The 26,531-nt window shown below is 39.7% G+C and overlaps 2 protein-coding genes across 2 annotated transcripts; both read right to left on the bottom strand.

The window, feature by feature from the left end:
• Nucleotides 1–1,074: 1,074 nt before the first annotated feature.
• Nucleotides 1,075–12,211, bottom strand: LOC144376370 (serine/threonine-protein kinase PAK 2-like). Its single transcript, XM_078043905.1, has 6 exons — nucleotides 12,136–12,211; nucleotides 9,212–11,601; nucleotides 7,631–7,679; nucleotides 6,775–6,887; nucleotides 3,952–4,065; nucleotides 1,075–1,174 (listed from the first exon to the last, which is right to left on the bottom strand). Exons 2-6 carry the CDS (start codon nucleotides 9,268–9,270, stop codon nucleotides 1,135–1,137), a joined length of 375 nt encoding a protein of 124 aa, XP_077900031.1. The 5' UTR covers nucleotides 9,271–11,601; nucleotides 12,136–12,211; the 3' UTR covers nucleotides 1,075–1,134.
• A 798-nt stretch (nucleotides 12,212–13,009) lies between these two features.
• Nucleotides 13,010–20,090, bottom strand: LOC144376371 (serine/threonine-protein kinase PAK 2-like). Its single transcript, XM_078043906.1, has 4 exons — nucleotides 19,870–20,090; nucleotides 15,357–15,504; nucleotides 13,573–13,604; nucleotides 13,010–13,092 (listed from the first exon to the last, which is right to left on the bottom strand). Exons 1-4 carry the CDS (start codon nucleotides 20,002–20,004, stop codon nucleotides 13,042–13,044), a joined length of 366 nt encoding a protein of 121 aa, XP_077900032.1. The 5' UTR covers nucleotides 20,005–20,090; the 3' UTR covers nucleotides 13,010–13,041.
• Between the last annotated feature and the right edge of the window lie 6,441 nt (nucleotides 20,091–26,531).

The following is a 26,531-nucleotide window of genomic DNA, read 5'->3' as shown; positions in this document are numbered from 1 at the left end:
TAATTTCCTTTTTTTTTATTTATTTATTTATTTATTTATTTTGTATTAGTGCTTAACCACTGAGCCACATCCCCAGGTTTTTTAAATGTTTCATTTTGAAACAAAGTCTCACTAAGTTGCTTGAAGTCCTGGCTAAACTGCTGAGGGTGGCTTTGAACTTGTGATCCTCCTGCTTCAGCCTCCCAAACCGCTGTAGTACAAGCGTGCTCCACTAAACCCAGCCCCAGCTATGCTTACTATTTAAATTATTCTAATTTACAAATAGGGGAACCAAGGCATATATGTTTTTAGTTAATTCACCTAAGATCATTCATCTAGTAAGTGGCAGAGTCACCACAAAACATGATCCAAAAAAATCTAATTCCATTTTCATATGTCTCCACCAACAATGTATGTGATTATCTGTTCCCAACTTGCCCACTAAGATAATTTAAAGGTAGAATCTTTTATTTTGATGACCTGATTGAGTCACTTTTACAGGATGTACTTTAAAAGCTCTGCTTGAGTCCTCCAGAGGGCATGGCAGAAACCCAGAAATGCATGGACACAGGGGAAAGAGGTTCACTTTGTTTTGCATGACTCTGCTGTGTCTCCTTCTGAAGAACATTGGGAAAGTTGGATGTTTTCCTTGTCATCCCTGAGTCAGGGTCATACAGCCCTCTCCTGGAAAGGCTATCCTGAGTGAAACTCAGAGAATGCTGAAGAGGACCATGAGAAAAACTAACAGACGGCGGAAACAAATGCACATTGATCTCTAAGGCAGCATCCACACTAGCACAGACCCAGGTACTGCTTCTTAGCCCTTTACATGTTTAACCTCCAAAAAAATCCTGAGATTGGTTCTATTATCTTCCTCAGTGAATAAATGAGAAAAGACACACAACTGAGCAAATCGTAGCACCTCTGCTATTTAAACCCAGTTCAGTTCCCAGCTCACAGTCTTTACCACTAGATTCTAGCCCCTTCCATATTTTAATTTTCAAAAATATTAACAGACAAGGGTTTTTTATTTAAAAAGGAAGAAAGCATAATAAAAAATAAACAATGAATGCTTTTCCTTCGTTTGTTACTCACTAAGTTTGATGGATCCTTCCATCCCCAAAAGTACGTTGTCTCTTTTTACGTCGAGGTGAATCACATAATTGGCATGTAAAAACTCCAATGCCTGTAAGCACTGAACACAAGAAAACACGTATCAATGAAACAGTCCTGGAAAGTTCCATTCACTAGCTCACACAGAGTCATTATAGCAGAAGTTGTGGCCTGAGAGCTGTCTGTAGTCTTCAGCCAAAGACCCTGCAATACTTAACATTTATAAAGAAAAACATCCCTCATATGCAAAGTTCTGAAGACATAATACCTTAATTAGTAAGAAGATCCCCTCCCACACTCTGATCTCATCTAGAGGCATTGTTAAATAATGTCTTACTAAGCTCTTTTTTTTCCCAATGATTTTTTTTTTTTTTTTTAAGACAAGGCCTTTCTATGTTGCCCAAGCTGGCCTCAAACAATCCTCCTACCTCAGCTTCCTGTGCAGCTAAGACTGCGGACACCTGCCTTGTGCCCAACGCATCCACCACCGATTATTTTCCTTTTCTTTCTTCTTTTTTTTTTTTTTTCTTTTTCAGTGCTGTGAATCAAACCTGGTTCACTGTGTATGCTAGGCAAACTGAGCTACATCCCCCGTCTCTACCATGGATTTTTAAAACTTAGTCTTCAATGGTCTCTTATAAAATAAAGAATGAGTCCATATTGCCTTCTAGGCCTTTTCAGGTTTAAATGCCTAATAGTACACAGCACTTGGTAAACAAGCATAAATTCTTTAGAAATTATTTCCACAGTAGAGGATAAACTTGTGGTTATTTGCACTTGAAACCTGAGGCACTCAGAAGTCTCAACAATGTGAGCCACTGAGAGAAGCAGGCAAGATGGAGGGTGGTCTGGTTGCATTGAGGGGGGTCGTCAATATAATGTTCTGTCCTCTTCATTTCTTCTCTGGTAGAGTTTAGGTCAAGCTATCTCCACAGCCTGACACCAACCATGAAATTATATGGCTAGGGGTAGAATTCAGTGTAGAGCTCAGCATGTTTGAGGCCCTAGGTCTGATCCCCAGAGCCGAAACAAAGAAACAAAATAACCACCACAATTAAAAACAAATAAATAAAATAACATTATTGTGTCCATCTACAATTAAAAATATTTTTTAAAAAGTAAGGATAAATTCCCCCCCCCTTCCTTAAAAACAAGAATAAAATGAGATTTAAAAAATTTCTTTGCTCCATGATTTTTGAATACAATCTGATAAGATAAATTATACACTTGGGAAAAGTTAGTTGTATTTTTATTCTCATTCCCATCAGAGTAGAACAACAAAGTCTGTACATTATTTGTAACCAGTAAAAATACCATTCAAAATATTTTACTATTATACAAAGAAAAAACATATAAATGGTATTATCATGTTATATTTACCAGGCATTTAATCAGATTCTTGGAAAGATTTTTTAAAGCCACAGAAAAATACTTATACAAATAAGTAGAAATAAACTATAGTCTCAAGTTAAATTTGGGGCACATAAAAGAACACCTAAGTGAATACAGTTAGAACTTCTAAAATAGATTTTAATATCAACTATGAAAAATTGAGAAAAACAATTAAGTATAAATAGATAAATTCTTAAGATGTGATTAGATTTCTAGTGACCAAATAAACTTTTTAAAGGGATGTGATATTCAGAACTATGAAAGAGTTCTGATTTCCTTCCTTTAAGTACTTCAGTACTTAATACAACTCAGAATTAAATTTTCAAAGAATGTTACCTTAATGAAAATATTATACAAAGTTTATAATTCACTATGTTTTACACTATAGTCCATCATAAACTTTTACAATTTTGTCATTTATGACAATGATCCTGTGACCTCAGGACAAAGTAGTATCAGTTTCAGTGACAATAAGCAAACAATTATCCCCAGTCTCCTCTACAGAACAAGTTATGGAGAAACAGATGGAACTTGTTTTTGGCTTAGACTTAGGCAATTTGGAAAATTTTACTAGCTTCAGCAAAAAGAAATTCATTAAAAAACATAAAGAAACCACCAGTTCCTTCACCTTCCGTGAGCTCAATAAAGCCAGAGGCAGACTTACTGATATTAAAGGTAAATGTGCCTTGTTTGTCTATGACAGTTCTAGTTCCCAATTTATTTTGGGAGGGCGGAGGTGCGGGTAGGGGTGGGTGCCAGAAAAGGGACACTGGAGATTTAATCTGGAGAGACTTTACCACTGTGCTACATCTCCAGCCATTTTACACTTTCATTTGAGACAGGGTCTCACTAAGTTGCTTAGGGCCTCCCTAAATTGCTGAGGTTGACTTTGAACTTGCAAATCCTCCTGTCTCAGCCTCCTGAGTCACTGGGATTACAGGCTTCTACCACTACACCTGGCTGAGTGGTATATTTTTAAAAAGCACCCCACTTTGTTCTCAAAAGTGCACTGTCTGGATGATAAATTATCATGATGACTATAAGGAGATTGCAGGTGAATTTAATTCTTCAAAGACCTTAACCAGGCATGCGTGTAACCACAGCTACACCAGAGGTGGAAGTAGGAGGATCACAAGTTCAAGGCCAAGCTAGGCAACTTTTGAGATTGTCTCAAAATAAATAAATAAATAAAAAGGACTGGGGATGTAGCTCAGTGGTGGAGCATCCCTGGATTCAATCCCAATTCCACACACACACAAAAAAAAAAAAAAATTAAAAAAGGGCCTAAACCCATTCCCAATGTATCCTACACATGAAGGACTGAAATGCTCACCTGAGATGAAACAGTATGGGATAACTTGTAGAGGATGTGTACAACCAAAATTCCCTGTGCAGAAAAACTTTCCTTTAATTCATCTCTTACTGACCACACATCACTCTGCTTTATCTCAAAGAAAGCAAACTCACCTCTCTGCACACAGCAGCAATCTGCGCCTCATCCATGCAGGTTTCGGATACAACATCAGTGAGTGGTCCACCGTCAAGGTACTCACTACAAACAAGTCATCTCCGACCAGGTAACTAAAAAGAGAACATACAAAACATACCTTTTATTTTTTTAAACATATGACACTCTTTGTTCAACAGTTCAAATGTTAAGCGCCATAATAATAAAACTACAGAGCTGATAGTTTGAGAGCCAAGAAAAACACTGGAAAGTTACTATGTAACAGCACAAAAAAGTCCAGGGGCCATTATGATATTCATTATTATTTTTAAGTCATAGTTTGCCCATAATAGCAGTCTTGGTGTATATTTTGGAGTTTTCCAAACAAAATAATCCTATCACATAAGGATTCTTGGTTTTGTTTTGCAGATACAGAGACAGAGGCTTAGAGTGGTGAAGTAACTCATCTAAGATCACATAGAAAGTGACAGAATCAGCATCTGAAGTCAAATTATAACGATTACAATGCCTATGGCTTATCTTAACTAACATTCCATGCTGACTTGAAATATTATTTTAAAAAGCAGAGAAATGTACCTAAAAATTTATTTCCATGAATGTAGACCCCCAGACCCCATGATTCGGGCTGAAGTCTCAAAATATATTATCATTTTTCCATCCTAAATAAATTTATAGAGGCCCCGGGAGGAGCCGCTGCAGCTCCGGGCTCCGTGGAGGCAGAGCCGGGAAGCCGGAACCGGGGCCGGCGGCGTTTCTAAGGCTGGAGCCGCTCCCGAGCTACCGGGGAAGCTGAAAAGCTGAAATGGAAGGGCTGAGACCCCAGCCGCCCCCGCCGATCGCCGGCCAGTACAAGAAGAGGAGGTCCTTGCGCCCGCCCAGTGGAGAAAATTGATGCTCTGGAAGGAAATACTCAGAGAATCTGATCTAGCGTCTCCTAACGCAGCTCGCAAACAAGCGAAAGGTTGATGATGCAGCTCTGTGCCCAAAGACTGAGAAGACAGAAAGACAAAAGAAGAAACAGCTGCACTTCCAGGCATACTCCAGGCAGAGGCTGGAGAAGGACTAACAACTTCCCAAGGAAGAGGCTGACTCTGGATGGAGCCCTGAGAAATCAGAATCCAGGATTTGGGCCTATTAAGACACTGAAGCTTCTGACTTTTGAGAATTTAATATGCCTTCAAGCAAAGTCCCTCATATCTGCTATCTCTTTGAATGCTTGCCAAAACTCTTAAGGAGGAGCAATGGTATAATTCCTTACTTCTATAGCTGAGGCTCAAAGAATTGTCAATTACTTGGCCAAATTTTACAGCTGTGAAATAACCATAAAGGATTTGAACCCAGACCTTGTGGGAATCCAGAGCCCAAAGACTGACCACTCTGTAAGCCCCTTGCAGGGCTGTGCCATACAACCAGATAATGGAAATATTGTACATTTGCAATTGTTTTCTCTAGCCACATCTGGCTATTGAGCCCCTGAAATATGGATATTGGGCTTAAGGAATTAAAATATTTATTTTTGGTACTGGGAATTTAACAAAGGAGCACTTTATCACTAAGCTACATCCCCAACCCTTTTTCATTTTTATTTTGCGATGGAGTCTCACTAAGTTGCTGAGGCCAGCCTCCCTAGTCACTGGGATTTGTACCAATGCACCTGTCAAGGAATTGAATTTTAAATTGTGCATGTGTATGTGATGTGTGCATGTTCTGAGGGTTGAACCCAGGGCCTCAGGCATGCTGATCGCTGCTCCACCATTGATCTACACTTGCAGTCCAATTTTTAATTAAAAAATAAAACTGCCCCAGAGTGTTAAAAATAAATAAATAAATAAATAAATAAATAAATAAATAAATAAATTTATATATGGAAGAAAATCACCTGTAACCCTCTAATACAACTGCTATTATCATTTTTTTACCAGTTATCTTTCATTCATATATTTCATAAATGTTTTTAAAAAATTTAATAGGGGGCTGGGGATATGGCTCAATCAGTAACGTGCTCTCCTGGCATGCTGTGTGCTGGGTTCGATTCTCAGCACCACATAAAAATAAAATAAAAATGTTGTGTCCACCGAAAACTAAAAAAATAAATAAATAAATATTTAAAAATTTATCTCTCTTTAAAAAAAATTAATAGTATACTTAATTTTCCATTGTTTTTTTCTTTTTTTAACATCAATTGCTAATCTATATGAATTTTTTATTGTTTGGTGGTGGGGGGGGGGGTGCCAGGGAATGAGCTCAGGGTACACAACCACTGAGCCACACCCCCAGCTCTATTTTGTATTTTATTTAGAGACAGGGTCTCACTGAGTTGCTTAGGCCCTTGCTAAATTTTGGCTTTGAACTCATGATCCTCCTACCTCAGCCTCCCTAGTCCCTGGGATTACAGGCATGGACCAACACACATGGCCTACATGACCTTTTGACAAACATATACAATTTGTACACAAAGAACAGCATTTGAAATAAAAACTGATCTAAATGTTTAAGAATTGACTGCTGGTCAGCTCTGTGGATTAAGACATGAATCCCAGCTGACCATTTCTTAAATGATTTTGCTTCTGACCATTTGCATGAATATACAAATCATCTGCAATGTGCTTCATTTAGCTGCCTTATCTCACTTGCCAAGTAATATCCTTGTAACAGTAATATCCTTCTAACTTGGAGTAGGCTAGTTTCACCTCTCCTCTTTCTCTTTTAAGTTTACTCTTCACTATTGACACTTCAAAGTGGCTAGCCTCCATTGAACCACCAGACTATATAAATTTCCATATTTTTATCCTAATGTTTAAAAGAACTTCAAACATATTTACCTGTCCAAGAAGTGAATTATATTGGGATTCTTTAGTTTTTTCATCACCAAAAGTTCATTAAGGATCAGTTCCTTCTGTGGGTGTTTCTTTAAATCAATTTGCTTAATCGCAACCTATAATGGAAACAGAATTGAAAAAAAAAATGGTTTTCCTAGTTCTCTTAGAAAGTAACAAACACCAACCAGTCACTAATTTATAGTAACACGTGATATTACATAGTGAGATTACAACTGACAAATAATTAGTATTTTCACTTGCACACTGACTATGCACAGTGTTTTATACTACCTGAACCCTAAATATGTTCAGAATTATTTTGAAGTTGATTAACCAACCTAAGATCAGTCCAGTGCCAGGAATTAACCCTCTTTTCACTCCAACCTGGGAAAACCTTTTTAAAAAATATTTGCTTATTTATGACATAATTCCTTCTTTGTTCACCCTCATGTGAGAATGGCTATAAAATTAAATAGATTCTTTTTTAAAAATTCTCCATAAGTTTAAGCATATTTTTCTAAAGTTTTATTATTAAATATTATGCTTCCTAGATCATTTTGTTTTTGTTAAATAGCTGTTATCAGATTAAGAAAATTAGTGGTTATTGTTTTGAAACATCAGTGACACTCAAATATCTTTATGCATACACAAAACACACACACAAACATACACCTACATGTGTATGCATATACATATACATATGCACACATGCACATATGATGCATAATGTTTATAGATGAATTCTTGCAACATATATCCAATTAAAAAGTATATTCCTATTGATTATGCTGAGCTTTATCTAGTTTTTCTCCTAAACAAAATGCTAATAGAACATCTAGAAGTATGAAAAAGTTGCTACCTTTTGCCCCAGAGCCACATCAATAGCAATAAAAACCGTACCAGAAAACCTAGGGGAAACAAGACACAGTCAGAATTCAGATTTCTAAATCACTGCCATTTATAATAGCCAAGAACTTTACCCTTCTCACGGTTAATTTTTAGATGTAGCATCTTAAAAACAGGAAAAGGAAAGGGAAAAGAGGAGACAATCCTTGTAGCCAAAACTTTGATTTGAAATATTTCAGACCTACAAAAATATAGGGGAAAAGATAAAGAAAAGAGTGAATAACAGACACTCATTCTGACAGCTCCCTGCTTAAGAAACAATCAAGTGCACCTGGAAGTTTCTGGTGTGCCCTTGCCTGCAGCGTTCTCCCTCCATCTCAGGGAACCTGCATTGGGTGTTCATGCTGTATTTGATGTGCAACTTTCCAAGCGCTTTCCTATACTTTCAATTATGAAGTTAATGTTCAGGTATTTCTCTACAATTTGCTTTTAAAAATTCATCTGACTGGGCATGGTGGCACACACCTGTAAAGGGGCTGGGAAACTAGCTCAGTGGTGAAGCGCCTCTGGGTTCAATTCCCAGGATCACAAACAAACTAATAAATAATTCACCTGGATTTCTGATACCTATCTACATACATAGGCATGATTCTTATTCACTCGTTATTAATTATTCAACATATTATCATGCTTAAAATATTAAGGGGATTTTCAACTTTTATTATTATTAAAATCAGTGCTGAACTGAATTTAGTTGTTAAAAAAGAAATTAAGGATGTTTCCAAAAATTCTCATTCTAAATCCTACTATTCTTTCTAAGTTCACAGAACATTTTCTAGAGATTAGTAACAATAAAAATTCAAGATGTTCATTTGCTCTCAAGCAATAAAGGAAAGAGCTTAGCATAGTTTAAAAACAAATTACTGAATTAGAGTGGCAGACTCAAAGACTAATACTCAATAATAGGATTCAAAAACATTTTGGGGTTTTATTTATTTATTTACTACTGGGGATTGAACCCTAGGGGTACCTTACCACTGAGCTAACTCCCCAGCCCTTTGTATCTTAGGTTTTAACTAAATTGCTGAGGCTGGCTGAAAACTTGCCATCCTCCTAACTCAGCCTCCTGAGTTGCTGGGATTATAGGTGTGCACCAGCAAGCCCAGATCAATGTGTGGGTTTTTGCTTTGCTTTGCTTTGCTTTTGTTTTTGCAATGCCAGGGACAAAAGCCAGGATCTCATGTAATTCAGACACATGCTCTACTCTGAACTTCATACCCAGCCCCAAGTCAAGAGTTTTGATGGCCTATAATCCTGCAATAAAGTTGGCTTTTAAATATGTCATGGGCAACTTTTCCATTTAATAACACCTTACCATCTATGAGAAATAACATTCAAGAAGAAACAATGATGTAAAGTCATTGCTAACATGTAAGGTTTTTGAACAATTGCATTATGTATTTACACAAATCCCCTAAGGTACCACTCATAGAATACAGTAAGTGTTCAATGTCCTTGGTGGGGAGGGAAGAGAGCTCATGCTGAATACCCAGTAAGTAGTGAATATTATAACAATACAATCATAAACACTTACCCTTGTCCAATTTTTTCATATCTTGTATATTTTGTTTTAGGGTCACCGATGCTCACCATAGTTTCTTGTTAAACAAAAACAACATTGAATTCTTTCAGTCAAGAATTTTAAAAACAAATTAATTTTAGTATCATGATTCCTTTTAATAAACTCTACTGATTTTAAAACAGTCATTTTCAAACACAACAAGTTTCAACAATAAATGGTTCCAAACAAAACTCTGAAGAAACGTAAGAAAAGCAAAAGTGTGTTCGAAACAAGAAGACACATACTCTCCATTAGGTTGGGACTCCTAACTAATCACTTTCTCAAACATCATGACATTTCAGAACAATTGAATGTTCTAGTCTGCCTGAGAATTAAGGGGATTCTCAGGATGTACAGCTTTCCAAATGGCAATTCCAGCAGAGTATGGTGGCACATGCTTGAAATCCCAAATAACCAGGAGCTGAGGCAAAAGAATCACAAGCTGGAGACCAGTCTTGGAAACTCAGTGAGACCCTGTCTCCAAACAAAAAAACTGAAAAGGATTGGGGTGAAGCTCAGTGGTAAAGCACCCCTGGGTTCAATCCCTAGGATCAAAAACAAACAAAAACTTAGCAATTCATGGGAAATTCTGCACTCTACTTTTCTTCCTCACTGCATGTATTATATACTAATGATAAATTATGAAACAACTATCAGTAATAATAAATAAGTGATAGTCAAATGAATAATCCTAACTGACTTTTCTGATTATTCCAGGATATCTTCTTTCAATATATTTAGGAAACCACCTCCTACTACAGACATTACTCTACTATGGAATAATCATATGTCTGTTTTAGCAATGTTCAAAATAATGACGACGAAATGGTAAAATTAGGAGGTTGGATATAAAATCCTAGTGTGAATTCTTATGACCAGTAAGTCAAAATATAAGAAAATCACATTAAAATTTCACTACCTCTACTGTAATTCATTCCTCCCCCTTGTATTATTTTTCCCTTTCCCCTCACTTCCTCTTGTATGTAATTTTGTATAACCCTGAGGGTCTCCTTCCATTTCCATGCAATTTCCCTTCTCTCTCCCTTTCCCTCCCACCTCTCATCCTTGTTTAATGTTGGTCTTCTTCTCGTGCTATGTAATGTTTTGAACAACCAACAATAATAAAAAAAAAAATTTCACTACCTCAAGATAAACGAAGACAGGGCCATATAAGGAAACTCATAAATAATTTTATGTAGATATTCAATCTCAAGTTAACTACTAAGATTCAAGCCAAGAAGCTAAGGGCATAAAGACAGGGGATGTGATAACTAAAGGTCACAAATGAATAGTCACAGTAAACTATTTTAGTTTATTTTTTAAAGCAGCAGCCCTATATACAAATATCCCTAGGATGTCACAGTTAAAGCAGTTTTATATTGGAAAATACTGAGGAATCCAGAACAAAAAAACGTTGAATACGTAAGTGCTTATAACACCCATCTCTAAAGTATTTTTCCTTGAGCTTTTACATCACATTGTTCTTTATAACTATAGTCATGGGGGCTTGTTATCAGACATTATTGTTACCTCCTTCCTGGAACTGTTTACATTATTTATAATGCTTGATTCAGGCCACTGCGATATTAAGTGATTTTAAAGAGACCTGGAAAATATGTTTTTCCTTGGAATATATTTTATGACTAAATGTTTCTATTTTGAAAAGCTATAGGTCTGGACAAATATATACAAACCTCCTTTCATAAGGTTTCCAACTATGACCACGTTCATACCCTTTACATTTGGCTCATAGGAAATAGTATTGCTCCCGAAGGGACTGACTTCAAATGCAATAGCAAACAAAATGAATAATATTTTGCCTTCACTTTTTGAGGGTGGTACTGGGGGTTGAATCTAGGGGCACTTTACCCCTGAGCTATATGCCCAGCCCTTTATATCTTATTTTGAGACAGAGTCTCACTGTCACCTAGACTGACCTTGAATTTGAAATCTTCTGCCTCAGTCTCCTAAATTGCTGGGATTATATTCATATGCCACCATGCCCAGCTCACTACATTTGAATTGAAGCAATTACTCCTATAAGAAACAGTCTTTCTGCCTTAAGCTAAAATAAAAGGTATATATTTCAATTCAACTGTGTCTTTTTTTTTTTTTTTTTTTTTGCAGTGCTGTGGAAGGCCCTAGGGCCTTGCACACACCAGGCAAGTGCTCTGCTACTGAGCTCTATCCCCAGACATGGGTCAAATGTTTTAAGAAATGTTAATTCATAAATAATATGAAAAGTAGATAACATAACTTATTTTCGCCACAATCTCCTCATCGGTCAAATTTGTGTTCTTTCTCTTGGCACCACTGCCCACAGTCGCATCACCAAGAGGTGCAGGAAGAGCTTCAGTTATAGACTGTGTGGAAATATGCAGAGATATTGTTCATGACTGAGATTTTAAAACAAATATTTTCAAATATTCTAACTGGTACACTACTCAGAATTCCTTAATTTTTAACCAAAACTAAGTTATTTCTCTTGTTCTAAAGAAAGCCATACTTTCACACTTACAAAAATCATGTAGTGAAAAAAAAGGTGAAACATTTTTCTTTGCCATAGCATGAACTTATTTAAAAGTATAACTAGCAGCTGGATGCAACAGTGCATGCCTGTAACCCAGCAACTTGAGAGACTGAGACAGGAGGATTCCAGGTTCAAAGCCAGCCTTAAAAACTTAGCGAGACCCTGTCTCAAAATAAAAAATAAGAAAGAGGGCTGGGAATGTGGCTCAGTAGTTAAGTGTCTTTGGGTTCAATCCACAGTGCCAAAAAAAAAAAAAAAAGTATATCTAGCAAAATAGCAGGTCTATGAAGAAAATCTCTGTGTGCCCAGATATAAAATAGTATAACAGGGGCTATGGGTGTAGCTCAGTGGTAGAGCGCTTGCTTACCATGTGTGAGGTCCTGGGTTCACGCCTCAGCACCACAGAAAAAATAACTACATAAAATAAAGGTATTGTGTCCATCTACAACGAAATATATTTTTTAAAGTTAGAAAGATAAAATAGTAAAACAACATAGAGGCACACTTTAAAACTAACATTTTCCATAAAAAGATAAAATGTAAAAGACTAGAAATCTTGACGTTGAAATAACTAATTTCCACAGAACATTTTACACAAATATAATGCCTACCCTCCCTCTTTCACTTCAAGGAGCCAGTTGTAAGGAATATAGAAAACACAGCCTTCTGTCATGAGATGGGAATCCAATAGCAGTCCTCAGAGCCACCACATCACAGTCCAGCCCCCTTAGTACTTCTCTCCCTGGCTCCACCTGAGCCCATTACTGCTGAAATTCTCCTCAGCTGGGGAGGAATTTCACTCTCAACTGTCTTTAGAATGCCATCAAGGCTTTGAGAGAAATGTCAAAATGAGAAATAAAATACATAATCTGGGGAAGAGGAAAGATCTAAGTTTTAGGTAGAAGAGTTACCCACATTATGAAACAGAGAAAAAACATACCAATAGATGATCTCTCTGGAAAAGGGGACAAAACATGGAAAGAAAAAACCCAGTGAGTTAAGTATTCTAACTTTTAAAGAAGCCATAGATTTTTATTTGTCAAAAAAGTGGTTTTGATGAATACTCTTTAGGTAAAAATTTTAATTTAATCTTAACTTTCTCATAGTAAAATATTTTAAACCTGAAGGCTTTTTGAAATTTCTCTGAAAGTCAAACACAAACAGGTGTTTTTCAAACACACATGCACAGATGTGCACACCAGCTCATTAGTCACTCACTGGTCTTGTGTGGCCATGTCCTGGGGAAGTGAAAGGCCAAACATCTCCATCACCATCATCTTCCTCCATTACTATAGCTGATGTTTCCGGCCCCTTTAGTGTTCAGCTGTGTTCAGGAGCAAAGGAAGACAAGCCAGGAACAGTCAAAGATTAAAATGTGACCAGGTCTCTTTTTATTAAACAAACTTTAAGAAGTTATTTTTTCCATAGCTAATTTTTAAATGATTAAACCTCACTGGTTCCAATATATACAATTAAAAAGTAAAGATGATTTTCTGAAGTATGGAAAAGTAAATAAACATATATGATAAATATTCTTGAGTGCTATTTAGAAACATTAAATAGTTCTTTACCTCTTATTTTATTTTTTAAACATTTTTTTAAAGTTGTTGATGAACCTTTATTTTATTTATTTGTATGTGCTGCTGAGAATCGAACCCAGTGCCTCATGTATGCCAGGCAAGCACACTACCACTGAGTCACAACCCCAGCCCTACCTCTGATTTTAGAAATTTAAAAAAAAAACAGATTTCTTTTGGTTACATTAATTAGAACAAGAACTATAAGAAATAAATCATCAACTTACTGCTGGTGTTCCAGAAGGGAAGCAATCCTTCTCTGAAAATGAAAGAGAAAGGACTTTTAATAATTCACCAGAGAAAACTTTTCTATGACAAAAAGAAAAATAATATAAAAGAGGAGCAAGTGAAATGTCTTAAAACTGATTTCATTTTTAAGTAGAATTACTTCTCTAGAAATATGACAGTAATAGTAACATAAAAATAAGAATTTATATGACTCAGTTACTAACTCTATAATCTTAATGAAACCTTAAAAATACATTTTGAAAAACCTGAATTGATCATTCAAATGATTGAATTTCATGGTATGTAAATTATACTTCAATCAAGTTATTAAAATATAATGGAGTCCTGGCCTGGTAATTCCATGCCTATAATCCAAGTGGCTCAAAAGGCAGAGACAGGAGGATCTTGAGTTCAAAGCCAGCCTCAGCAATTTAGCTAGGTACATAGAAACTCAATGCGACCCTGCCCCTAAATAAGATACAAAACAGAGTGGGGATGTGGTTCAGGGGTTGAGTGCCCCTGGGTTTAAACCCTGGTACCCCGCCCCCACCAAAGTGTAATGAAAACCATACCCATTCAAGCTGTATTAAAATAAAACATTCCTTGTTTAAGATACTTTCTCCAGAGAATTGCCTACCAAGGAGGAAAAGGATATAAAGCCACCAAACATGGCAACTGGGATAAGAATTATTTTTGACATGGCTTGTTTCTTTTTAAAATGCAACTTACTAGTTGACACAGAAGTTCTAGGTAAAAGTCTGACCTTTTCCTAAGGATACCAGGCAAGTTATTTATAGAAAAAGTCAAGATCAGTATTACTTGCAAAGAAGTCTACTTCTTTTTTGAACATAGCCTTTCTCTCTGTGATGATGTAAATATTAAATACAATTAATCCAACCACATATGATTTTTGCATACTTAGATTACTTTTGAAAACTATATATATGACTTTAGAAACAGAAACATATTAAATAAAAATTATATATCTTGTGGTTGGTTATATATCTTGTGCCCATTATGGGAAAAAATCTACACAGAGAGAAATGGGAGAAATGAATTTGCATCTTTTAAAGTACAGTGCAAAGAAGAGAAAGCAGGAGATCCAGCGTGGGGAAGGGGAGTCTAACTAAATCTCCAAAGACATTCCAGGGATTGCTCAACCAGCTGCACCACTTGGACTTCATTCGGATGCTGCCTTACACAAACTGTTTTTAAAAATCCAGTATATTCCAATTCTTACCCACTGAGATTCTAATTCTGAGGTATAAATCCTTTTAGTTATAATGTTCATTTTTAAGTATTTGCATGTAATTTTTGAGTAGAAAATACTCTTTATTTCAAGGTCTGTGCATTTATAAAGCAAAAATTGGTTCTATGTCACTGACAATAAACATATCTCTACATTAAACATGTCTAGAAATCCACACTTTTTCCTTCTAAACTGAAAATCATTTAAAGCCCTGAGGAGGAAAAAAATCCCAAGTAAATGTAACAACATGGAATAAGTGTGAATCCCACTACCATGTTGATATATGTATAAGAAATATGGAAAAAAATGTAACATATCCAATTCCATTTCTAACAAAATTATGAGATCAATGAAATCCTCAGTCTCCAGATGATGTTCAAGAGCCATCCAGACAGTTGACAAAAAGCAGTATCTATGTAGGAGAAAGTAGGATAAAAGTTTATCCTTTTATTTTTCCAGAAATGATCTTTTTATCTATCAGTGCTTCACAAGTTTCCATGGGATTCAGTCTTTTACCACTGTCTGAGGTCTCACCAATAGGAGGAAATCTGACATTTTTCTTCTTCAAGGTGCTGGCATTATAATACTTGTTGACACCCCGCACAGCTAGAGGATGCTCCGTTGGCCTTCCTTTGAGGACCCTGAAGGTTTGTGGCAACTGAGCCCCCTGCTCTGCCATGCCCTAACAAAGAGAAATTCAGACATGAGTTGTGGTTTGAATTGCTCTAATACTATCCATTTTCAGACATAAATATCAACATACAAAGAACAAACCCATACACATAATTTTAGATTTGACTAAATTCTAAATGGTCTAGTTTACTAAAACTCTACTTTTCCATATTTATTTTACAAATCAACAGGAAAGATCCAAACAGAGGAATAGAATGGAGTGCTGGGTTTGTTTGAGGAGAGGGACAGAAGTGTCAAACCTGTATTTCCTCTTGTTCATCACCCACCAGAGTAGCTCCTAATGGAAAAGGCTTAAGTCAAGAGCATAAGTCAGGGGACAGCAAACAAGAAGAAGGATCCTTTCTTATGTCTGGTTCTTCCCTAGGCTTTACACAGAAAACACAGGGCGGCTGGCCCATTCCAACTTCAGCACTTCAGGGAATACAAATGTAGGGATTTGAAACCAAGAACCCACTTTATACAGTGTTTACTGTTTCAGATCTTTTTTGGTGGGGAGGAGGAGGAGTACCAGGGATTGAATTCAGGGGCACTCAACTACTCAGCCATACCCTCTGCCTTTTTATTTTTTGAGACAGGGTCTCACTAAATTGCTTAGTTCCTCGATTAGTTGCTGAGTCTGGCTTTGAACTTGCAAACCTCCTAAATCAGCCTCACAAGCTTCTGGGATTACAGTCATGCTCCACTGAACCCAGCAATACATTACAGTTGTTTTTTTTTTCTAATAAATCCATTTTAAAATAATCTACTACTACATTAAATGGTCATGCCATATTTTTAACCAATTTACTACTAATGATATTTGATTTGATTTTTTTGCTATCTAAATAATGGGACAAAACCCATAATCTACGCTGTTCTATGGTTCCCCTAGGACACACATGCTAAAACTTACATTTCTGGGTCAAAAGGTGTATATGTGAAAGTAACATATTCATTTGTGATTTGGGATATATACATAAAGGGTTTTTTTAATTTTGTTTTTGTTTTTGTTTTTATTGTTTTGTCTTGTTTTGTTTTGTTTTTGGGTGTTTGGGATTAAACCCAGGGCCTTAAACTGCTAAGCACCTGCTAAACACTACCACAAGTTACCTCTAGTCCCAAGTTCTTAATGATATGGAATCAAATTGGCTTGTTTCCTCCCCCATCTCCTATACTAGGGACTGAATCCAGGGGTGCTTTAACACTGAGCTTCATCCCCATCCCGCCCACCCTTTTGCAAATTTGGGACAAGAGTCTTGTTAAGACCCCAACACCTGCATCAAACCTGTGATCCTCCTACCTCAACCGGGAGCCTCTGGGATTACAGGGGTGAACCAAAGTGCTTGGCTTCACAAATTATTATTATTATTATTATTATTATTATTATTATTATTTAGTTTTTGTTTTTAAGACATATGGTCTCACCATTTTCCCCCGGTTTATCTGAAACTCATGGACTCTAGTGATCTTTGTGCATCAGTCTGCAGAGTAGCTGCAACTACAGGCATGTTCCACCAAAGCCCAGATTTCATGTTTATTTTTTTAAAACAAACATTTAGTTGTAGATGGACACAATACCTTTATTTATTTATTTATTTATTTTGTGGTGCTAAGGCTCTAACCCAGGGCTTCATGCATGCTAGGCAAGTATTCTACCACTGAGCCACAAATCAAGCCCTAATGTTTTTATTCTTTAATTTGTTTTTGGAAGTACTAGGTATTGAAGCCAGGAGCATTATACCACTGAGCTACATTCTCAGCCTTTTTACTCTGAGATAGGGTCTTGCTAAAACTGCCCAGGCTTGTCTCAAACTTATGATCCTTCTGCCTCAGCCTCCTGAGCTGCTGGGATGATAGGCAGATGTCACTATGCCCAGTCACCTTAAATTGCTGTTTTTTATTCTGGGTTTCCTATCACATGTAAAATGTCTTATCAATATGAGATTGTACAGCCAAGTGTGGTGGCATGCACCTGTAATCCCCCCTGCTCAGAAAGCAGGAGCAGGAGAGTCGCTGGAGCGCACAAATTAGAGACCAGTGTGAGAATCAGAGGAATTCCCAAAACATGTCCAAAGAAAATGAGAAAAAAAGAGATAAAAGTGGAGTCCTCCAATAACAAACAGTGAGAAAATAACCCAAATTTAAATGTAAGGTCTCTCGTGTGGCTCAGTGGTAGAGCTCTTGCCTAGCATGCTCAAGGACAGTAATTTTCATGCTTATGCATATTAGCCCAAAAGCAGAAATCTAAAATCTCCAAATCCTTCTATATAATGAAATATATGTGTATGTGTGTGTCTCTCTGTGTGTGTATCTATATATGCATATATCTGTGTGTGTGTGTGTGTGTGCGTGTGTGTGTGCGTGTGTGTGTGTGTATACACACATTTTCCCCCAGCACTGGGGGGTTGAACCCAAGGATATCCTACCACTTAGCTTTTTCCCTAGCTCTTCTTATTTTGTGTGTGTATACACACATTTTCCCCCAGCACTGGGGGGTTGAACCCAAGGACATACTACCACTTGGCTTTATCCCTAGCTCTTCTTATTTTGAGATACAGTCTTGCTAATTGCAGAGGCTGGCCTAAAGCTGCCTGAGTTCCTGAGTTGCTGGAATTAGTCATGTGCCACCAAACCCAATTTACAATCCCTTTTCTAGCCAGTCTAGTGGTGCACACCTGCCTTCCAGCACTCAGCACATTGACATAGGAGGTTTGCTTGACCTCAGAAGTTCAAGACTGGCCTGGCCAACATACTGGGAACTCCACCTCAAACAAACAGAAAACCCACAAAACTGATGGTCAATTTTTCTTTCCTTTTCCACATCTGTGTATTACCATTGACCTACATCCCCAGGACTTTATATATATATATATATATATATATATATATATATATATATATATATATATATATATATATATATATATATACTGAAAACAATTCTCTTTAAGTTACTGATCCTTGACTTGTGATCCTCCTGCCTTAGTCTCTTCAGTAGCTGGACTTATAGATGGGCACCCCTGTACCCAACTCTATTATCAGTTTTCAAGTATGCAGTATATTAACTGCAACAACCATATTGACCATTATATCTCTGAAACTTACTCATGTTTAACTGAGTAATTGTAATTTCTCAGTAATATACTACCCTATTAGGACTAAAAATAAACAAGTTCCCTTTGTATTTTATGGAATTGTTTCAGGCGCACTTGGTATTATCCAGGCTGGCCCACCATCTCCAGCCCTTGCCAAGAAGCCATCCAGGTCAGTCACTGTGATTATTACTGTTGCCACATTTGAAGAATGAGAGACATGCTGAATGTCTTGCCCAAGGGCAAAGAGTCAGGCAGTGTTGGTTCACGAGCGTGAGTCTCCAGAGAGCTAGGATGAACCAGGAGGCCTCTGTCCCAGCCCTTCAGAGCCTCCACCTAACGCCAGGAAACACACTTCCCTGAACCTAGGACACATAGGCACAGCTGCCATAGGAAGCAGGAAAAAAATATGTGTATATTACAGGCGTGGGGGTCTTGGCACTCTCAACAGGGAAGTGAGGGCTCAGGAACAAGAGACCCCCACATGGGGCTCAGGAGATGAACTTCTGGTGCGTGTCCTGGCATTGCTGGGTGTGAAGGGAGAATGGGAGGCCAAGCCACTGGGCTGATGAGAAACTGAACACAGAGTCAGTACATGGGGGATCTCCCTACCCTCCACCCCACAACTCACAGTCAAGTCCCAGGCAGAAGAAGGGAGAGGGCTGGCACCACATCACTGCAAGGGATCATGGGGGACACTGTGGGTTACCCACCCCACTGTACACCTAATGCTCCACACAAATGTTTCACATCATACGTCAAAAATTTCCATAAAAAAAGAATCTGGAGTGCTGGGGTTGTGGCTCTGGGGTAGAGTGCTTGCCTAGCATGCATGAGGAACTAGGTTCAATCCCTAGTTCCTAGGCACCACATAAAAATAAACAAAATTAATATATGTATTTATCTACAACTGATATTTATACATGTACACACACACACACACACACACACACACAAAAGAAATAGAGTTTTCTTTAAAACATAAACCACTGGACTAGTCTGAGTCCTCATTAATAGCTGAGGAAACTGGGGACCAAAAAAGTAAGGACTGGCACAAAACCAATCAGAAAGTTAGTGTTTCAGCCTTTTCTCTTTCTCTATCCAGGGACACCTGGGTGTGCTCTGAAGCCCTGTGACCTGGACCCTGCACCCTCCAGGTCCATAATCCCACTCCTTATGCTCCAAGTGCTTCAGCTTTAGGGCCAGCCATACATCCGGGGCTTCTCCCAACACATGTGCAACCACAGACCCCCATGGTTCAAAGCACACCCGATACTCCTTACCTTCTGTACAGGTGCAGCCTTGCCACTCCTTGGGGGGGCCTGAGTGGTGCACCTGGGCCAAAGGAGGTCTTTAAGGAGTTCTTTTGGCCCCCAGTTGGTCCCCTGGTCCACCTGAATGCAGACCGCCTCGGACATGTACCTGGGAAGCAACAGGCCAAATGCAAGGAGTCACTACCCACCTTGGCCTGGTCTCCCTGACCACTCTCACCCTCAGGGAAAGCACAGAGCCCAGGGCTCTCATCTAGGAGCCTTATCTAGGCTGCCATTCCCCTCGAGCACATTTCTTGGGGCAAGAACCTACAACACCAAGGAAGAGTGAAATTCCCAGAAACTCCCAGAGTGCCCTGGAGAAAACCCCAAAGGAAAGGAACAGGAGTGTTAAGGCTGGGAGCTGGGGACAGGGACCAGGGAAATAGAGCCAGCTTAACCCATCCCCCCACCAGCCCCAGGGTCCACCACTTGAGCCCTTGGTTGGCCAACTCACTTGGGTCTCAAGGGTGCACTTAGTGCGATGTAACAGTTTCTTGGGCAGCCCACATTGAATGCCTTGTCATACTGGAGGGACATGAGGAAGGGAAGAGGAGCTCAGAATCAGCAGGACTGGGCACGGCCATCTCCCAGGGACCCTCGCTAAGTTGGTCAGTTAAGCCAGGGCTCAACCTGGGCCTGTGGCCAGGCTCTAGGAACAGGGGAGCCCAAGAGTGACCCAGGGCCTCCTGCCTTCCCAGGCTCATAGGAAGAGTGACCTCCCTGGACCCACTTGTGAGCAGCTGTCCCCAGACAGTGCTGACCCAGCACCCACCTCTCCTGCCTTCTCAGGGCTCCTCATCCCCTAGTGCTTCCCTTTGCAGGATCCTTGCTCTGTCTCCATTGGCCTCACCTGTCCTCTCACCTCATCCTTCCAGGTACCTTTTAAGGTCTGTCGTGTGCTATTCAGCTCAACTGATCCAAAGATCGTGTCACCACCCCACTCCCACTTGACTCTCTTACCTTGTGATTTTTCTAAAAATCTACCTTCATTGAGTTTCACTGTCTGGGAGATCAGTGGCAGCAGGGGATGCCCAGACATATTTCCCTAGTCAAAAATCAGATTTTCCAAGAAAATCTGAGCTGAAGACCTTCAGTACACAAAGCAAGAAAGGTCAAGCTCAAAGGTCATGTCCTTCCAGGACACTGACTGGCTTCTCCTCTCCCTTATTCTACTTTCTCTTTCCCCTGAGTCCATCCATCAGCCTCGACCCATCCTCCTTCCAGAACAGGTTGACTTTCACCCCAACTTCATGAGCTTTAGGTAGCAAATACTCTGTTATAATGGAAAGTGGCCCAGCAGCACCTCTATCCACCCCAAGTCTCCAATGGCCTACACAAGAAGACTTTCATCTTCAACACTCATCTCTACCAGAAGGATAGAAGACTCCACATCAGAACAGCTATGGAATATGTCCAAAAAGCAACTCAAATCATTGTCTTCTATGAGGATCTGCCTCCTTTAAGGTGTTCACAGCACTTAAGAAATGAGTATACCACCAGGTGCAGTTGCGCACACCTGTAACCCCAGGGAATTGGGATTTTGAGGCTGGAGGATCCCAAGTTCAAGGCCAGCCTCAACTTAGCAAGGCCCTCAACAATTTAGTGACACCCTATCTCAAAACAAAATAGAGCAAGGATTAGGGATGCAGCTTTGGTGGTAAAGCACCTGTGGGTTCAATCCCTAGTACTAGAAGAAATTAATTAATAGCAGAGCATTAAAAAATTACAGGAACTTTAAACTTAGAGAAAGAATATTTGATTAGATATATATCATGTATAGAAAATATTGATTGTACATAAAGTATTCAAAATGCTTAAGGACTGATAGTAAATTTCTAAGATCTCAGCAGTAAATGTGAATACCATCCTCCCCACACATGGAACCCTATCACACACAACTGGAATCCAACAGCTCTGAGGCACCCAGACCAGCCTCTCTCACTGGCTCCACTCCTGGGGCTCCTGCTCCAATTCTGTGTCTCAAACACCCTCACACTCCACAGGACAAAAATGCAGCTGTAACTTCTTCTTGCCCCATCTTCTGCCCAACTTCCTGCTGCCTCTCCTTCTTCCCCTTATGCTGGGGGGTCAGGGCACCAGGCTTCTCTCGGTTCCTTTCCTCGTTCCTTCTATCCCCAAATGTTGGTTCTTCTGTTTGTTGGTTCATTCACTGATTCAGATGTCTTTTCTCTGTGTGCTGGGGATTGAAGAATTCAGGGCCTTGCACATGCTAAGCACACACTCTACCACTGAGATGCACCCCCATCAGAAATATTTCAGGGCATCAAAAATGCTTCTGTCCAACCAGGCACGGTGGCAAACACTTGTAATCCCAGTGACTTGGGTAACTGAGGCAGGTTTGAGACCAGCCTCAGCAACTTAGTGAGACCCTGATTCACAATAAAAAGTAGCAGGGACTGGGAATGTAGCTCAGTGGTAAAGTGCCCCTGGGTTCAATACCAAGTAGCAAAAAAACAAAGCCCCGTCACTGCACTGGGGATGGAAAGCACCCTGCAAACAGCATGGCCAACCTATTTTCAGTTGCTGAGGCTGGCCTTGAACTTGTGGTCCTCCTGTCTCAGCCTCTCAAGTTGCTAGGATTACAGGCATGCACCACTGCCTCTGTTTTACTATATTTTTTAATACAATAATTTATTTTTTGGATAGAAAGAATGAAATATATTGTTTCTTGGTTTAAAGAAACTATTGACTCAAAAATTTTGTTTAGATGTTGATGGACCTTTATTTTATTCATTTATTTATATGCAGTGCTGAGAATAAAACCCAATGCCTCACTCATGCTAGGCTGAACCACAACCCCAGTCCCCACTGTTGATAGTTCGACAATTATACTCTCATGTGTTTGTATCAGAGAACACTGGTTAAGAATATATGAAAGAGACATAAAGCTCTTTTTATTCGGTTTACAAAGTCATCTTATTTAATCACTGGTTTCTACATTTTTTTATTATCTTTATATACTTCAGAACCTATATTTTCTCTTTTTTGAAATATGAAGAGTTGTATATGTATATATTTCTTAATAAGCACAAATTCTGAATTTAATAATTTTGTGATTTTTTTCTAGCACAAAAAGTACTTTTCTTGGATTTGCACAATTTGCTTAACTGTTTTGCTTAACAGTCATGAACCTCATTTCATGACTGTTAAGGAAATGAGGTTCATGACTGTGCTCATTGTCTGTCTCTAATTGCGCTCTCAGTATTAGCCTCTAGATCAAATCCATTTGAAACATACTTATCTACATTCACCCCTCTCAATTTTGTCTCTCAATAAATCTTCTCCCACCCTCTCTTCTTCTTCTCTCTCTTCCCACATATATACACACACTAGACACAATTATTTAGATTTGATTTCCATTCTGTGCCTTTCGGTTAGGAATCCTCTTCAATGTATCTTTCTCAGTTCTTATCTTATTCCCTTATAAACATTTTTCTGCCTAACTGAACTATAATACAATATGAAAGGATTCTTGATTCTGCCAGTCTTTGTTTTAGTAACGCCCAAAACTGGAACATCATAAAAATTTCAGGTCAGGATAAACAGAGTGGCTACAAAGAAAATGAGATTAGCAACTTGGGCTAGAGATATAGCTCAGTTGGTAGAGTGCTTGTCTTGCATGCACAAGGCCCTGGGTTTGATTCCCAGTACCACCAAAAATAAATAAATAGCTAGGAAGAAGATGGCGGCGAAGGGAGTGCATCACCCCAGTGCGCCGCATCACTGAGCCAGTGAAAGAAGATATGAAACGGCTGAAGGATATCTTGTTGGGAATTTCCAGTGAAATTGAGGCGCTACAGAATCTAATAGACAGGTTTCCATCGTGCGAGGTTCGGCAGTGGGAGCTCCATTTCTCCGCATGGAGGGTCGCATAGCCTGATTGCTCCGCGGCTGGTTGTCTGTGGCGCGCGCTGGGGATCGGCAGGGTGCCGGAGCGGGAGAACAGCGAGGAGAGGGAGAACAGCGATACGGATTCGGAGGGCTCCTGCCAGTGATACATCAGCAGCGCTTGGTGCGGAGTTCCGGCTTGAGACAGAGGAGAGAAGCGGTGGTTCCAGTCACCGGTCTGACCACGGAGGACGGCGGCCGACATCTTGGAGAGATGATGTAATCATCCCATTGTTCTGCTGATCTCAGCTCATTCAGCTACGGAACAGGTGAATTCAGGCTGGTATTTGCCTGCGTCTAGCAGACAGATTTCTTGCTCAGGATCGGGACTGGGGATCTTGTGGAGAATACTCTTGAAGGCTCGTGCCTGGCAAGGCGTGCGCCGGGCACTGAGCAGCGGGACTTGGGTTCCCGGGACTTGGGTTCCCGGGGCTAACCGGGCCCAGGTCTGAGGAATCTGCAGAGACTGCCTGTGAAGGCGAGCTCCGAGTGGAGCGTGCGCTGAGCTTGGGGCGACTGGGTTCTGACTCCCGGGGGACAGTTTTGGCCTGGGGCTGGGGAACCCATGGGGGTCGCTCGCTGGAGCCAGCTCCCAGCGGAGAGAGTGTATCTGGATCGGAAAGGCGGGGTTCTTGCTACCTAAGCTGCTTTGGCCCAAGGCTAGGGAACCGGCGGTGACTGCTTCTCGGCCAGGGTCCTGGTGGGTGCTGTGGGGGCAGAGTGGAGCTTCCACCTGCGCCCAGAGCAGGCCTAGTGACCCGCTGGCATGGTATCATGAAACCCCAAATGCAGCTGGGGCTGAAGAGAGAAGCCGCCCACGCCTAGAATAGGACCAGCGACCCACTGGCAAGACAGGCCAGGTAGCTTGCCAACGTGGTGGACACGTAACACTGAGGCAGTCGCGTCACACTGATTGGAGTGGGGGTGGAGCAGGGTCGCCGCCCGGGTCCGGAGGGGGCTCAGCGACCCGTTGGAGAGGTAGTCAGGTGCCCCCATTGGGAGTGGGGGCTGTGCAGAACTGCGACCCACCGGCATAGAGGTCTGCCAGCGTGGTAGACACGTCACACCAATTGGAGTGGGGGCACAGCAGAGCCGCCACCCACATCCAGATCAGGACCAACGACCCCAGGGCGTGGTAGTTACGTTACCACAATTGGAGTGGGGTCAGAGCAGAACAGCCACCAGTGCCTGCAGTGGGGGCAGACCTGCGACCAATTAGTGTGGTAGACAGACCACCCTAATTAGGGGAGGAGCACAGCCACTACCCACCCTGCAAGGGAGACTTCCCAACTATACAAGAGCAATATAAATAAATAGGAGGTAAATTTCAAAAACACAACAGTTGCACCAGCAGAAAGAAACGCGAGCAGTATGAAAAGACAAGGAAAGAAAGGACCACAAGCAATGCAGGTCAACTCAACTTTAGAAGAGGTAATAGCTGCAACAGACGGAATGTCAGATAAAGAGTACAGGATATATATGCTTCAGATGATCTGGAGTCTCAAGGAAGACATGAGACAGCAAAATCAGACAATGAAAGATCACATTGACAAACAAATCCAGGAAGTAAAAGATCAATTTCACGGGGAGATAGAGGTAATAAAAAACAAACAAATTGAAATCCTAGAAATGCAGGAATCATTAAACCAACTTAAAAACTCAATTGAGAATACTACCAGCAGATTAGATCACTTAGAAGAGAGAACATCAGACAATGAAGACAAAGTATTTCAACTGGAAAAGAACATAGACAGCTCAGCAAGTCTGCTAAGAAACCATGAGCAGAACATCCAAGAATTATGGGACAATATCAAAAGACCAAATTTAAGAGTCATTGGGATACAGGAAGGCACAGAGCTCCAAACTAAAGGAATAAACAGACTATTCAGTGAGATTATACAAGAAAACTTCCCAGACTTGAAGAATGAGACAGAATCACAAATCCTAGAAGCCTACAGGACGCCGAATGTGCAAAATCATAAGAGATCCACACCTAGACACATTATAATGAAGATGTCCAACATACAGAATAAGGAGAGAATTTTAAAAGCTGCAAGAGAAAGAAAGCAGATTACATTTAGGGGCAAACCAATCAGGATAACAGCTGATCTCTCAACACAGACCCTGAAAGCTAGAAGATCCTGGAATAACATATTTCAAACACTGAAAGAAAATGGGTTCCAACCAAGAATCGTGTATCCGGCGAAATTAAGCTTCAGGATAGAAGATGAAATTAAAACCTTCCATGATAAGCAAAAGTTAAAAGAATTCGCAGCTAGAAAACCATCTCTTCAAAAAATCCTTGGCAAAACATTACAGGAAGAGGAAATGGGACAGTAAAGGGGGAAAAATAGTCAAAGAGGATAACAAATCAGGTTTAGAAACATCAATAAACAAATATGGCTATAAGAACAAATCATATCTCAATAATAACCCTAAATGTTAATGGCTTAAATTCACCAATTAAGAGACACAGGCTAGTAGAATGGATCACAAAAGAAGAACCAACAATATGCTGCCTACAGGAGACGCATCTGATAGAAAAAGATATTCACAGACTGAAGGTGAAAGGTTGGGAAAAATCATACCACTCATATGGAATGCGGAAACAAGCAGGAGTGTCCATACTCATATCTAATAAAATAGATTTCAAGCCAAAGTTAATCAAAAGGGATAAAGAAGGACACTTCATACTGCTCAAGGGAACCATACACCAACAAGAC

This window comes from Ictidomys tridecemlineatus, chromosome 3 (assembly GCF_052094955.1).
Source record: "Ictidomys tridecemlineatus isolate mIctTri1 chromosome 3, mIctTri1.hap1, whole genome shotgun sequence".
Taxonomy (NCBI): domain Eukaryota; kingdom Metazoa; phylum Chordata; class Mammalia; order Rodentia; family Sciuridae; genus Ictidomys; species Ictidomys tridecemlineatus.
Note: the sequence above shows the minus strand (reverse complement) of the source record. Positions and strands in the feature narration are given on the sequence as shown.

Coding starts and splice junctions, on each gene's coding strand:
- LOC144376370 (XM_078043905.1), bottom strand. CDS start 9,270: ATGGTGAGCATCGGTGACCCTAAAACAAAATATACAAGATATGAAAAA. Junction 7,680..9,211: donor TATGAAAAAATTGGACAAGG/GTAAGTGTTTAT, acceptor TGTTTCCCCTAG/GTTTTCTGGTACGGTTTTTA. Junction 4,066..6,774: donor ATAATTCACTTCTTGGACAG/GTAAATATGTTT, acceptor TTCTCTTTTTAG/TTACCTGGTCGGAGATGACT.
- LOC144376371 (XM_078043906.1), bottom strand. CDS start 20,004: ATGTCCGAGGCGGTCTGCATTCAGGTGGACCAGGGGACCAACTGGGGG. Junction 13,605..15,356: donor TGTCAGATTTCCTCCTATTG/GTGAGACCTCAG, acceptor TTTCATTTTCAG/AGAAGGATTGCTTCCCTTCT. Junction 13,093..13,572: donor TCCCTTCTGGAACACCAGCA/GTAAGTTGATGA, acceptor TCCTGAACACAG/CTGAACACTAAAGGGGCCGG.